The sequence below is a fragment of the Lathyrus oleraceus genome, chromosome 7 (genome assembly GCF_024323335.1).
Source record: "Lathyrus oleraceus cultivar Zhongwan6 chromosome 7, CAAS_Psat_ZW6_1.0, whole genome shotgun sequence".
Lineage (NCBI taxonomy): Eukaryota > Viridiplantae > Streptophyta > Magnoliopsida > Fabales > Fabaceae > Lathyrus > Lathyrus oleraceus.
Genome location: NC_066585.1, coordinates 273,594,696 through 273,609,036, shown reverse-complemented (window position 1 = coordinate 273,609,036; position 14,341 = coordinate 273,594,696). Strand labels below are relative to the sequence as shown.

The 14,341-nt window shown below is 34.0% G+C and overlaps 3 protein-coding genes across 3 annotated transcripts; 2 read left to right on the top strand and 1 right to left on the bottom strand.

Moving 5' to 3' along the window:
- Window positions 1–370: 370 nt before the first annotated feature.
- Window positions 371–2,239, top strand: LOC127107061 (protein ELC-like). Its single transcript, XM_051044337.1, has one exon. It carries the CDS (start codon window positions 625–627, stop codon window positions 1,873–1,875), a length of 1,251 nt encoding a protein of 416 aa, XP_050900294.1. The 5' UTR covers window positions 371–624; the 3' UTR covers window positions 1,876–2,239.
- Window positions 2,240–5,666: 3,427 nt separating this feature from the next.
- On the top strand, window positions 5,667–9,033 carry LOC127107058 (uncharacterized). Its single transcript, XM_051044335.1, has 10 exons — window positions 5,667–5,945; window positions 6,023–6,084; window positions 6,253–6,396; window positions 6,525–6,635; window positions 6,786–6,990; window positions 7,165–7,223; window positions 7,806–7,858; window positions 7,940–8,162; window positions 8,265–8,373; window positions 8,502–9,033. Exons 1-10 carry the CDS (start codon window positions 5,813–5,815, stop codon window positions 8,762–8,764), a joined length of 1,362 nt encoding a protein of 453 aa, XP_050900292.1. The 5' UTR covers window positions 5,667–5,812; the 3' UTR covers window positions 8,765–9,033.
- Window positions 9,034–10,996: 1,963 nt separating this feature from the next.
- Window positions 10,997–12,577, bottom strand: LOC127107059 (NADH dehydrogenase [ubiquinone] 1 beta subcomplex subunit 2). The gene is made up of 4 exons (XM_051044336.1): window positions 12,381–12,577; window positions 12,221–12,266; window positions 12,076–12,135; window positions 10,997–11,246 (listed from the first exon to the last, which is right to left on the bottom strand). The coding sequence occupies exons 1-3, from the start codon at window positions 12,485–12,487 to the stop codon at window positions 12,085–12,087; spliced, it is 204 nt and encodes a 67-aa protein (XP_050900293.1). The 5' UTR covers window positions 12,488–12,577; the 3' UTR covers window positions 10,997–11,246; window positions 12,076–12,084.
- Between the last annotated feature and the right edge of the window lie 1,764 nt (window positions 12,578–14,341).

Below are 14,341 nucleotides of genomic sequence, written 5' to 3'. Positions count from 1 at the left end.
GATAAATCTAGTCACTCAAATATTCTTTCTGACGATTATGATTGTATGAACTCTTAATATTAGAGAGATTACTTGATTAATCAAATTTAATTTCAACCTTATGTGTAAATTAAATTATGTTAATTGATGTATTATTTATTTAAGGAATTTCATCTTTCCGGATCATTGTGATTTATGTGAATTAATTGTAAAATCCTTTCAATCATATCATTTACAAAACTTCACTCTTTCTTGGGCCTTGACATGTGAGTCGTAACTATAACTTATCAAAGAAAATTTGAGTGTTATTCTAAAATATTTATAAATTTTAAGATGTAATCAAATGTTTTAAAGTATAATTAGAAAAAATCTTCAATTATTTACCTATCCTGATGAATCATCATAGTAGTTATTTATATTTTTGGTGATTTTATGTTCAAAATGGAACATTCAAGATGAAAAACTGAATCAATTACCGCATCAAATCTATTTCCGTGGAAGTACCGTCGACTGAATCACGCGTAACCCTGGTGTCTAATCTACCTTCTCCTTCACTTCACCCTCTTCTTAACCATTTCTTCTTTCAATTCTCAATTTCCCTTTCCAATTTCCCAATCACCAAACCCTATTCTTCAATCAACAACCATGGTTCCGCCGGCGACACCATCGCCGAACCCCCAAGAAACCCAACAATTCCTCAGCTCCGTCCTCTCCCAGCGCGGTCCATCCGCAGTACCATACTCCGAAGACACGAAATGGCTCATCCGTCAACACTTGATCTCTCTCCTAACAACTTTCCCTTCTCTTGAACCCAAAACCGCTACCTTCACTCACAACGATGGCCGCACCGTTAATCTCCTCCAAGCCGATGGAACCATACCCATGACCTATCAATCTGTTACCTACAACATCCCCGTTGTTATCTGGCTCATGGAATCTTACCCTCGTCACCCACCTTGTGTCTATGTTAACCCTACCAGAGACATGGTTATCAAACGCCCTCACCCTCATGTTAATCCTTCTGGCCTTGTTTCTGTTCCTTATTTGCATAATTGGATCTACCCTAGTTCCAATTTGGTTGATCTTGTTCTCTCTTTGAGTCTTATCTTTGGTCGCGAACCTCCTCTTTATTCCCAACGTAGAGCTAGTAATAACAACCCTAATCCCAATCCCAATCCCAATCCCAATCCCCATCCCCATCCTAACCCTAATCATAACCCTCATCCTAATTCAAGTTCTAATTTTGCAGCTGCTTCTTCATCTGGGTATCCTCATCCTGCCAGGAATAACTACCCTCCTTCGCCGTATTCGCCTTCTCCTTCTCCTCGGCCTCCTCATACCGAGGATCCTACTGAGGTTTTTAGGAGGAATGCTATTAACAAGCTTGTGGAGATGGTGCATAATGATGTTACATCATTGAGGAAGACTAGAGAAGCTGAAATGGAGGGTTTGTTTGGTTTGCAAGGGGTTTTGAAGCAGCGCGAGGAGGTTCTGGATAAAGGTGTGAAGGAAATGCGAGAGGAGATGGAGGGTTTGGAACAGCAACTTCAGATGGTTTTGATGAATACTGATGTTTTAGAGGGTTGGTTGAGGGATAATCAAGGGAAGAAGTTGGAGAGTTTAGAGAATGTTGAGGATGCTTTTGAGTGCGTGGATGTGCTTTCTAAACAGATGCTTGATTGTACTGCTGCTGATTTGGCTATTGAAGATACTCTTTATGCATTGGATAAGGGTGTTCAGGTTGGAGCTGTGCCGTTTGATCAGTACTTGAGGAGTGTGAGGGTGTTGTCGAGGGAACAATTCTTTCACCGGGCTACGGCTGCTAAAGTTAGAGCTGCTCAGTTGCAGGCTCAGGTTGCTAATATTGCTGCGAGGAGTCATCATTATGGTAGCTGAGGAGACAAGACTAGGTTTGTATCTGAGGGTTATGGAATCGTTCATCGTTAGTTCTATTTGGTACAGATTGCCATTTGTTTCTTGAGTTTTAAGTTGCTGCTTCTGTCCAATAGCATAAATTGGCAGCCCCTTATGCCTCGAACAACTTTGAGATTTTTATGGGCACGAGGCTGTACCGTTGTTTTTATACAGATTGAATGATATGATTTTCTCAAAATTGTGTTTTAAGGGATTGTTAGCTCAAGTTTTTCAGTGTTTAGAGGTATACTTGATATGGATCACTGGCTTGTCCTACGTTGTATTTTTTTAAAACAAACATTGGTTATATTGTGATAGGTATATATATATTTTTTGCATTGGGTTATGTCTTGGCTGTTTGAAATTATTTTGTGCTAACTGATTATCAAGACTGACTTTGTTTTCACGGTAAGAACTTCCTTGCGTTTACTTTTAAAATTTATCAGGGAGACGTATTTTCAAAGAATTGTATGCCCTAGTTTGTTTGTATTTTGTATTTGGGAAAGTATCTGTTATATGAGATCATGACTCTGAGAAGTAACGAGTCTATTGGTTAAATTAGCATGTTCAGCCGGTCTTTTACTGATGGTACTAGTTCTAGTGCCTCATTGTCTGTATGGTCTGTTAGTAATTGTTCTATTCAAAGTTCATGAGGAATCGTGAAGTGAGTATAGTCTAAGAAAGATGTTAAGAATTGTTTTTTCATATAAAACAAGTTCTCTGGAGATAGGGAATACACATGAAAATAGATATCCCATTGAAAAGGAACAAAAACAAACCATCAGTTTCCAGTACTACTACTAACAAGTGCTTCAATATAGTAGCCGTCCTTTTTTTCTTTATGCATTTGTCAAGGACTCCTTGAAGTCCTTCTTATGCATATATTGATGTATTGTGTATACATCTGATTCTTGACTGTGACCATTCCATTTAAACTTTCCCTTTTTGAGCTTGCACATACATGTCAATGATTGTCGTGTGAAATTAGTGATATGGAATATGACTTTTAGGTCATATAATACTAAGCACTTACTTGTAATGTAAAAACTTCAAAGCGAAATGAAAAAAATGAAGTTTCATCTTTTGTTATATGAAATGGATCATTCTTGTTGCACATGTATCATGTTATGAAAAGAAGAAACCACGCAGGCTTAACTTATATTGATTCTTTTATGTTTCAAAGGCATCAATATATTATATTAAGTTATGTCAACGAAAGCAGACTAGACTTTGATAGACCACAAGTATGATTACAAACCTTTTTTCATTAGAAGATGTGATTAATGTCTATACTATTATTCTATACAATCGCATAGGAGCATGTCTGTGATGGAAATATAACTTGTTTTGAATGTTTCAATTGGAGATGTAACATGTTGATGCGAATAAAAAATTTGGTCTCTAGATGGAGGTGATGGAGAATCTTAGTGCACTTGGCCATTAGGCTGCTGGAATGCAGATTTGCTACTTCAGTCTTCAGGGTTCATGATTTGTATACATGTTATTCTAGTTTAGACATTTTCAAGAACAGGGGATCTGGTTTTACTGTTTTTCAGAGATAAATAGGTATCATTTGGATGTAGAATTGTTAGTTTGGTTACATTTGTTTGTTGGATTATCATGATGTTGGATTGCTGCTGTACTGCTTGGTTGGCACAAATAAATGTGTTTTTCATCTGCAGAGCCAAAATACTTGTGCGAGTTAGATATTCTATAACTGCACAAAGAGGCTAGTTTAAGAACCATCTATTTCATAGTACATTTCCTCGTTGAAAATTTTCATTTCTCCGTCTCTGTTATTTGATAAATTCAAATGGAAAATCAGTGAAGGATTGTTTGTTTGTGTAGACTGATGTTATGATTCATAGAAGGTGCTATTTATTTACTACTTGTTTGGACCTGTGAGTCAACTTCATAGCTCTTAAATGATCATATCTAGAAACTCACTCTTGCATTCTCTCTACAGGCAGGTACAACCAAGCAATGTTATGTGTCTACAGCTCTTCTTCTATTGTTTGATTTTTCTTTGTATCTATGATGAAATATGGTGGATGCAGGAAAAATATGTAAATCGTTTTGACTCTTTTTTTTTCTAGTAATGATTTGCCAAATTGTTGTGCCTAAAATAATATAGTTCATGAAATTTCCCTTTTGCATGTGGCAATGCCAATACTTTGTCTGCGTCCCACCAATTTGGAACCTGGTTGGATGTTTCTAAGATGCTGCGAATAACACCGATTTTTTCTTGTCTGGATTGGTAAATCTATAGGGGTTGGTCTTTGAGAAAATAGTGGAGGGGGAAGTGTGTGAAAGAAGCTCTCATAAGTGAATGTCACATAGTTTCCTTGTTTCAATTGTTTCAAAAATAGAGTATGCTGTGTTAGAAATTAGAATACTCCTTCTAATTTAAAAAACAGAGTAATAACTAGTTTATAGTAGTTCAATATGTATTTTATAGTAGTATTTAATGAAATGTTTGTCACTTTTTTTTCTTCTCAAGTACTACTTTAGAACATAGACGTTTTGGTGACTTCGTGTATGTATATATCTTTATAGAAAAATGTTTTTTTCTAGAACCGTATATCACTATCAATACGATGAATAGTGAATGTGTAAGCATTTGGTGTAATAGAGTGTGTCACTTAGATAATTTATTTTAACCATTCATCTAACTCAAATACACTAAACTCATCAAAATTATTAAATAATAATAAAAGCAGTTATTTGTTTCAGAAAAAATGAGCAGAAAAGTGAAGAAAATCAAATTTGAACTCAAACTACATATCAATGTTCTTGTAGATACCAATTAACTTGCATTTGCACAGCATGCTTGTCACATATTTATTTGATAAAGATACCAGTTGTATAAGTAATTCTATAAAATGAAATAAAGAGTACAGTGGTAAAGTAGAAATGATAAATAGCTACATCTGTTTCCTAACAAAAGACAAATAATGAATCAAAATTACACAAAGGATATCATGGAAGGATCAATCAAGATCGGTCATAGTAATGAATAAAGAATCGAGAGCAAATATTTACATTTAAGTTGGTTCATATTAGAAACATCCCAAATACTAATCCAAAAGAAGCAAGTAATTAATTCTATATAGAATGCCATCTTCACCAGAAAATAAGATTAGATTGTTGAAACAAACATCTTCTCCATTCAATGATGTTGTAGATACTTTGAGTTGAAGATAATTGACTACCTGATGACAATAATGATAACAAAATTAGTGCAAGAGATCAATAAAATTAACCAAGATTGGTGATAAAGACTTACATTAGTTTTGATTAATCCTTGTCCTCTCAAATCATCTCAATGGACTAGTTTCTAATCAGTTGCCAGAAAGAACACTTCTTCCATTAATTTAGCATAACCACCGAAACATCGCAACCTTGTGTAAGTAGGATAACACATCGAACACTCGATTAGCTTGTAAAAACCATACATTGCATCCATATTGTCGTTAAAGTCAACCGTGTTTTTCATTAACTCAAGTTGAAGTCGAGCGATTTTTCTCTCGTGTTGTATTTTCGCGCGTTTCCAATTTGACGAATCCATCTTCACTTCTTGATCATTACCATTTGACGAATCCATCTTCATTTCTTGATGATTACGAAATCTTTCTTCTTCTTTACAACTCAGAAACTTGTTTTTCTTTGAAAATCTTTTGGTGCTAGCAATTCGAATTTAGAGGTTTATGTAGTTGACATTATTTATAGTATATAATAGCTTATACTAGTATATATACATGATTAGTTATTAAGATAGTTGAAAATAAATTTGTTTTTAAATAAGCTTCTTGATTCTTGAAAATCATTATATTTGAACTCAAATTCTCTCAAACACTATTAATAAAATTTAAATTCTCAAACACTATTTGTGTAAGTACCATCACTACTATTGAGAAAAATGCTGAGAAGAGTTGTTCAACAATCTCGCAAATTTCATCGTTCCATCGTCAATGGCTACTCATCAACCGCACCATGCCATTACTCTTCTTCTACAATCTCCATCGATCGTTCTTCCCTTCACAACCCACCTGGTAATAGCACTCTACTCTCTTCTTCATTTTCCCCCTTTTTCTCTTCTTCAATTTCTCACTTTTCGTCCTTCTCGCAGAACATTCTCACCAACCCACTTCCGATTCTGAACTCGTTAAGCACCTCAAAGGAATCATCAAGGTTCCTTTCACTTCTATTTTTCTTTTATAATTCAACTTATTACTCTGTTAAATACAACAATCACACCCTAATTTTATTCTCAACATCATAAAAATCGTGTCTTTTCCCCTTTTCCTAATTGGGTTACAAATATTTGATTTTTTTTTCTTTCATTTTTGCAATTCTCAGTTTCGTGGAGGTCCTATTTCATTAGGTGAGTATATGTCAGAAGTTTTGACAAATCCTAAAGCTGGATACTACATTAATCGAGATGTTTTTGGAGCTGAAGGTGATTTTATCACCTCTCCTGAAGTCAGCCAGATGTTTGGCGAGGTTAGCTAGCTTACCTCAATTCTTATCCAATGATTTAACTTTCATTAATCTGTGAACTGTGTTTGCAATTGTTCATCAAGCTTTTCAATCACTGATGGAATTTAATTTGTTGTTTTGTATGAACTTAGATGGTTGGTGTATGGGTGATGTGTCTGTGGGAGCAAATGGGCCGACCGGAAAAAGTAAATCTAGTTGAGCTGGGACCGGGACGTGGAACTCTTATGGCCGATCTTCTTCGTGTATGAATTGAAACCACTGCATCGATATCATTCACTACTTGAATTTCAGTTTCATTGTGATGACCTTTTTGTTTAGATTATTATTATTAAACATTTAAAAGGCGGCTTGTTATTATTATGGTTAAACGATGTTTTTTTAACTTGTTATAGGGTGCTTCAAAATTTAAGAACTTCACCGAGTCCTTACATGTACATCTGGTGGAGTGTAGTCCTGCTCTAAAAAATCTTCAGCACAAGAATTTGAAATGTGTTGATGAAGAGAATGCAGATGAAGATACAGATAAAAGAACTGTAAGCACTTTGGTTGGCACTCCTGTGTCATGGCATGCTACACTCGAGCAGGTTCCTTCAGGATGTATGTATTGTTTTTCCAATGAAAATAGGCTTTTCAACGTGAAATACAGTTTGACTTGTTATATAAACTATAACTCTGTTTTCTGTCATGCAGTAACATAAAATAACTTATTGTATGTACTATATTTGAATAATACTCTTCCCTCACCAAGTTACTCCTTTTCTTGTGTTCCAGCGCCAACAATTATCATCGCACATGAGTTCTTTGATGCCCTACCAGTCCATCAATTTCAGGTGATAGAATGCTTGTGCTATTAATCTCAATTAAAATCTAAAACCAAGGGTATTCATAAAATGGCAAAACTAAAGTATGTGAAATTTGAAATTTCTGCAAGATTTTTTATTTTGGTTGAGTCCACGGTGCCTCAACTGTTTTTCTTTTAGCATGCTTTCATCCTCTCCTGTCTTTCCATTTTTGCTGGTTATTGATATGTAACTTTACCTTCTGTCTTCATTTGCGTCAATCCACCTAGGAGGTTCTGCTCGACTAGTGCATTACAATGCTGGTCTGTCTTAACTACGTCTTTGCTCTTTCACTATTTTATTGTTAAGATGATGAATATGATGTAAGAGATGTTCGATGCTTCTTGCATGAATTGCTGTTTCTCATATTTAAATGATTCCAATAACTTCTTCTTTAAAGAGCTTCGGTCTGGCAAACAATCTTTATGTCCCTTGATATCCGTCAGAATAATTGCCAAATAGTTGAAAGGAAAACAGTTGAAATCTTGCTTCTCTATGAATTCCGACCTTTTTTTAATTGTAATTGGCATCAGAGTCTACGAAATATAGTTTATTTGTATTTTTGGTCTACAGAAAGCAACTCGTGGTTGGTGTGAGAAAATGGTTGATGTAGCAGACGATTCATCGTAAGTATTACAATATATTCTACTTGAGACTGTATTTCTGCTGGATTTAGTGTTCCGATACTTACATATTATATCTGATAGGTTACATTTTGTTCTATCTCCACATCCTACACCTGCAACTTTGTATCTGTTGAAGAGAGCCAAGTGGGCTGCAACTGAGGAGGTTGCAAAGCTCAATCAAATTGAAATTTGCCCCAAAGCTATGGATTTGACTCAGACCATCGTTGAAAGGATAAGTTCTGATGGTGGTGGAGCTTTAATCATTGACTATGGCTTAGATGGAGTAGTCTCAGATAGTCTCCAGGTCTAGCATCTTTCCCTTTTTATTCTTAATCATATTGCATTCTAGTTTATATCTTGCTCTGTATCCCAAGTTGAGTATCTTGTATCTCTTTGAATTAAGCAGGCAATACGGAAACACAAGTTTGTCAATCTTCTAGATGACCCTGGATCTGCTGATCTCAGTGCATACGTTGATTTTGATTCTATTAGACATTCTGCAGAGGAAGCCTCAGGTGCTTTTCCACACGCTGATAGTTGCGACGCATTTTTATGATTAGAATTAGATTACATAAGTATACATATATACATACATGCTCAACAACTAATGATTTGTTTCCATCTTATGGAAATATGTATGCAGAAGAAGTGTCGGTTCATGGTCCAATTACTCAATCTCAATTTCTTGGTGCCCTTGGAATAAACTTCCGTGTTGAATCCCTCCTTCAAAACTGTACAGAAGAGCAGGCTGAATCTTTGAGGACAGGATACTGGCGTCTTGTAGGTGACGGTGAAGCTCCGTTTTGGGAAGGAGATGAAGATAATGCCCCAATCGGTATGGGTAGTCGCTATAAGGCAATGGCTATAGTGAACAAGAACCAAGGTGCTCCAGTTCCTTTTCAGTAAAAGCCTAAAAATAGTTGGTTTTTGGTGCATGTAACATTATACGGTCCTCAATCAGCTGTTGAGAGCTGACAATTCTATTCCTACACTACTTGTTTTCTCTTTTTATTTAATTATTTTTTGAAATGTTTATTTAATAGCTTCTTGGCATGCTTTGTATTGGAAGAGTTGTAAGAGGCAACCATTTTTTGTTGTTGACAATAATGTAAGAGGCAATAATTTTAACTGCATTGTATTAATCATTGATATGAGGATATACATGTTGGAAGGAATTGGGTACATGTTATAACGAAAAGACAAACGGATTGATATGATATAACGAAAAAGGAATTGCATACACTCTTACTGTCTTAAAAAATATATTTTGAATTAAGGGTATGCCTAGTGTTTGACATGTCTGATATCTGTTTGTTTCCTGGTAGAGCTTTTCCTTTTCCAAATGTTGTTTTATATCCTTATGTTGATGAGTTGGATACAGAGTCTTCTGCTCTTGTTGGACCCATCTGAGGAAGATGTTTGTCCATTAAAGTCTGGTCTTGGTTATGCCAATCAGCTTGATTGGTAAGTGATCCCCTTGGTTTATATTCCTGGTGAGCGTATTGACTTGGTCCTTGCTCCTTCCTTCCTTGCTCATTTTCTTGTGTTGTTAATGTATCTAGATTTTGAGTCTGTTGCAGTTGTAGTTGACACTTAAGAATTTGAATTGTTTGGATTTAGTTGGAATCCTTTTGTTGCTTCTGATCTGACTGATTTAGGTGACTATGAAGTGTCGTCATCTTATTAAGTAAATCTTGATTATGTGCCTTAGTTGCATTCAGTTCCTGCTCTTGAATAACACAGAATATTGAATAAAGTCTTGATGTCTCTGAACTTGAGTAACCAGCTTTGTCATGATGCCTTTCTGTTGAACCTAGGTAGGTTTTTTATTAGGAGCTTGTGTGTCGTGGTCATGGTCATGAGGCTTATATTTTGCATTATAACCAATTTTACGGTCTCTATTCTTTCACAAAATAATCACGGGAATGCTTTGTGTTATTTGGCTGACTTGTCTTTAATATATTTGGTTAAAGATAAACAATTGACGGTCTGATTAGTCAAATTCTCCATATAAATTTCTGCATCGTGGAAAAGTTCAAGTATGTGGTAGATTAAGATCAATAATCCCCTTTATTGTCTTTAAATATCATTTTTGTCTTTGTTAATTCTTTTGTATGTTCTATTCTTTCTTGTATATTATTTGTCTGTACAAAGTGATATTAACCACAATGACCAAGAGTATTAGAGTTGACGATGACATTCAACATCTAAAACGGTTTATATCAGTTGAGTTAAGATATACAGACTCTTTTTTTTGCATTTTCTATTCTTAAAATTTTACCTATAATAAAATAATTTATCATGAAATCTTAAATCCCGCATTGGCATTGTATTTTCTATTCTAAACATTACTTGTAATGATTGCGGACTTTGTATTTTCTATTCTAAACATTATTGTGGACTTTGTATTTTCAATTCTAAACATTATATATATGATTAAACGGTTTATCTAGAAAATCTTAAATCATGCATTAACTACATATATAATTTAAAAAGAATTTAACTCGTTATGATTCTTTTAACCAGGATTTATTCCTCACATCATCATAGTAACAAATCAATTGTGTAGAATTGAGTTAAGACTCAACATTATAATTTTTTTAAAGTAAAAATTATGATCACCACTCAATATTAAAAATCATTCTCTTGACAGAGAAACACTACTTGTGTAGACCAAAAAATACTCTTGAGAGTCAAAATAACTAACTAAAGCTGACAGTTAAATTTTTTTTATGCAATTTCTATTCAAAGATTAATACACTTGAAAATCAAAACAACAGACCTACACAAAGGACAATTATTTTGCCAAAAGAAGAAAAGGTAAAATGCAGATCACACTTAGATCTCCATTTGCTTATGTTTTTCAAATATTCTGCAAATTAACCCAGTTATTAACCCTAGAGCTCACATTTTATAGATCAGTTATTAACCCAGCTCAATAAATTAGAATGGGATTGAAAACAACTCTTGCCCCATTTTATATTTTTCTGTATTTTTATTTTTTTCTTTCAATTTTCTAATGTTCTCCAGGGAAAAATGAGTCAGGTTAGATTAGCTTGGCTCACTCTGACTATGCTACAAATAAATATATTGTGGTATTGTGTTGTTTATTAACTCGCATACACAACCTTGTCATAGTTGACACAAAATCAATATATTAACATAAACTTCTCACACAAAACATGGATAAATAGTCTAAACAACAACTACCATAAACCTTCATCCAAATTAACAAGTAAGGTGCTCAAACATAGCTATGTTCATGGAATCATGTAAAAAAAACTTTTATAGTCAATTTATTGAATGAAACAAAGTAACCATTTGATTAACGAGCATTCAGGAACACAGATTCTTCAAGTTCTGATGTTCCTGTTTTTGTAGCTGGAGCCTGCCAAAAGAAATCAATCCATAATGTTATCACCAATGTGCAAGATCTTATGTTTTTGGTAAAGAATATCAATATGCAAATTCTGCACTGTACAAATCATGTCATATATAGTACACGGTTCTTTACTAAATAGGAATGAATTAAAAACCACTCTTTTGTACATGCTGAAATGAAGGCACACCATAAGAAAATCGATGACAGTGAACAATCCCATTTCTTATCAAATACAGAAAAGTTTTGTAGAAGTTTAGTATAAGTCCTTGGAAGAAGCAAGATAAGTACTAAATAATCAATTACATAACATAATCCCAGGAGACAAGCCAGCAAATAATAATTTAAAAGTACTGACTAAGCGGTTAAATCAGGTATAGCATAAAAAGGGAACCGGGATCATCGTGGTAAACTCGGTCATATAAAATGACCCAAATTTTGAAATGTCACCGGCTCCATCTGCCAAACCTTCCTAGTCCTAGTCCTAGTCCTAGATGCATTAGGTGTATAAATCATCATTATAAGTATCTTAACGAGACATGAGAGTCATATCTTGATGCAATACTAAATTGATCCCTATTCAATTGAATTTCTAGTGTGTCTATTAGGACATAAAAAATATTATCTTGAATCCCGATCCATTATAACAAATCACTGCCTAAACTTGGTTCAACAAACCACTATTTTTGTCAACTTTGAATAACCAACACATGACATTTGATATATGACTTGAATCTTGTATCAGCAATGTATCTAATATTAAAAAAAAAAACATGACTAACCTAAGAAAATTGAATGGTAAACCATGTAACAATCAATGATTAAAATGAGAAGGTACCTAAGAAAATCAATGGCCACTTCCGTGATCATCATGACCCTCCCAGGGATGCCTCCAGCCCTAAGGTAAAATCCAATAAATCTATCAAAAAACTGAAATAACATTATACACAATTATTTGCAATGAAAATTGTTGAGAGTGTTACCAGTACTACGGGAGCATCTTGCTTTGCCCTGTACATCACCCAAAACCTAGCAAAAACAATTGATTTAAATTAAAACATGAATATCTATGAATATCGAGAAATCGATTAACGAAATTGAGAAATTAGGGTAAGGGATGGAAAGAGAAGACGATGAACAGACCACATGACAGCGCACAAGCCTTTGCCGGTGACGGTGTGCCATCGCTTAGGTTGATGAATGGTTACACCTTTGTAGGTTGTACCGCCGTGGCCGTGTCCTCCTCCCATCTCTTCCGATGCTCGATTTCACTCTAACTCAAAATGCTGCTGGTTCTGATGTACCCACACCAGATCTCACCCTTAATATTAATTTACCTCGTCAAAAATAAATAATATACTTTCATTTATTTATTAAATAAGAAGTTCCAAATTTACCCTCTAAATTTTCTATTCTATGGAATTTTTATAGAGTTAATACCATTTTATCCTCTATATACAATTCTTTTTTATTTTGAATTATTTTAAATGTTATGTAGGCGAAGTTTTTATCCAAATAACTCAATATTTTAAATTAATTTTTAAAATAAATTATGTTTTAAATTTCCCCTCTCCAAAATACTCCATTTTCAGGATCAAATGTTGTTGTTAGATGAATTGACGACCGTGTACCTCATTTTTAAGAGAAGTCACCAATTAGATTGACGACTCCATATGGTATTATCAATTCAACTGGCACCAGCGTACAATTTTATAAAGGAGGTGTCAATCGATCTGGCACAGGTGTACAACTTTATAAAGGAGATGTCAATCGGTCTGACACCAGTGTACAAACAATTTTTTTAAAGATAAATAGTAAACATTAATATTTAATTAAAAAAACTTTTACATAAACCCTAATGAGTAGTTGGGATGTGTTGAAGGGACCATTGGTGTACGACCTGGAGATTGAAGCGTGGCATTAGTGTGAATGATTCGTTAGAGAAATGTTGAAATGATGTTTGTGGTGTTTGAAAGTCATATGATTGTTGTAATGTTTGTGTGTTTTAGCTAAGGTGTGATGTTTGGGCGTTTTGGCTATGGTATGATGTTTGAGCGTTTTGGCTATGGTATGAGGATAGGTTTATGTTATATGTTTCTTGGGTGTTTTGGGATGTTGTGTTTGGAGCATGTGCATTTTAGGTGTCTTGATAATAGTCATTTTGTTGGCAATGGTATGGAGGACGGTCTTGATATTGTGGTTGTGTTTCTGACATGTTTTAATTGTAGTTTTGTATGTTTGTGGGTTGGTAATTTTGTTGGGTAGTGGGTTGTGAGTAACATGTTTGATAAGTGGTTTGGCGTGTGTCCTATAGATATCTCTCTTCGGAGACAAATCCAGTTGCAATCGATATGTACCAAGTAATGTAAATATTAGTTGATATAGACGAGGTTAACATCACAGTGTAACGTAAGACATGGTCACGACGGTGCATCCATTTACGACACTCATATTTAGCAAAGTCCTTCCGATTGGCAAAGTTGAATTGTAGAAGAAAAAAATATTAGATCATAGAATGACTAATATTAAAAATAAATTATTTTGTTCAGTGGACATACATCTCCAGGTGTAAGGTGGTCTAATATATTGCAATATTAAATTATACAATGTCTAGGATATCTATTATAACTCATACCATGAGCTGACCATTTAAATCAAAAAAATTAAAATAAATTAATTAGAGAACTTAAACCCATGACTTTCTCATTTCTTGAGAGAAGTGTCTACCACTAGGCTAACTTGTATGTTATGATTAGTTTTGCTACCGAAAGGAATATATTATATAATGTTTTGTCATATTTCATAATTTTATTATATTTTTTGTTTAAATTATTTTATATTTAATAATAAATTATTTATTCTAAATTTAAATACATATTTTTAAATTTTTTTTATATCTTAACCACTTTTGAAATTATCTAAAAACAAGTAAAATTTTGCCAATATCGTGGCATTATGCGTGTTCATTTCTCACTGGAACAAGGTGTTTTAATTGTTAATGTTCACAAATTTAATATTTATAAATATATTTTCTTATTATTTTTTAATTTAAATATAAAACTAGTAGTATTATTTAAAAATATTGAACTTATAAATTAGAAATA

Excerpts from the sequence above, each read along its gene's own strand:
- LOC127107061 (XM_051044337.1), top strand. The coding sequence starts at position 625 with ATGGTTCCGCCGGCGACACCATCGCCGAACCCCCAAGAAACCCAACAA.
- LOC127107058 (XM_051044335.1), top strand. The coding sequence starts at position 5,813 with ATGCTGAGAAGAGTTGTTCAACAATCTCGCAAATTTCATCGTTCCATC. Across the intron at positions 6,397-6,524 it reads TCAGCCAGATGTTTGGCGAG|ATGGTTGGTGTATGGGTGAT; the intron begins GTTAGCTAGCTT and ends GTATGAACTTAG. Across the intron at positions 6,991-7,164 it reads CGAGCAGGTTCCTTCAGGAT|CGCCAACAATTATCATCGCA; the intron begins GTATGTATTGTT and ends CTTGTGTTCCAG.
- LOC127107059 (XM_051044336.1), bottom strand. The coding sequence starts at position 12,487 with ATGGGAGGAGGACACGGCCACGGCGGTACAACCTACAAAGGTGTAACC. Across the intron at positions 12,267-12,380 it reads GGCTTGTGCGCTGTCATGTG|GTTTTGGGTGATGTACAGGG; the intron begins GTCTGTTCATCG and ends TGTTTTTGCTAG. Across the intron at positions 12,136-12,220 it reads AAGATGCTCCCGTAGTACTG|GGCTGGAGGCATCCCTGGGA; the intron begins GTAACACTCTCA and ends ATTTTACCTTAG.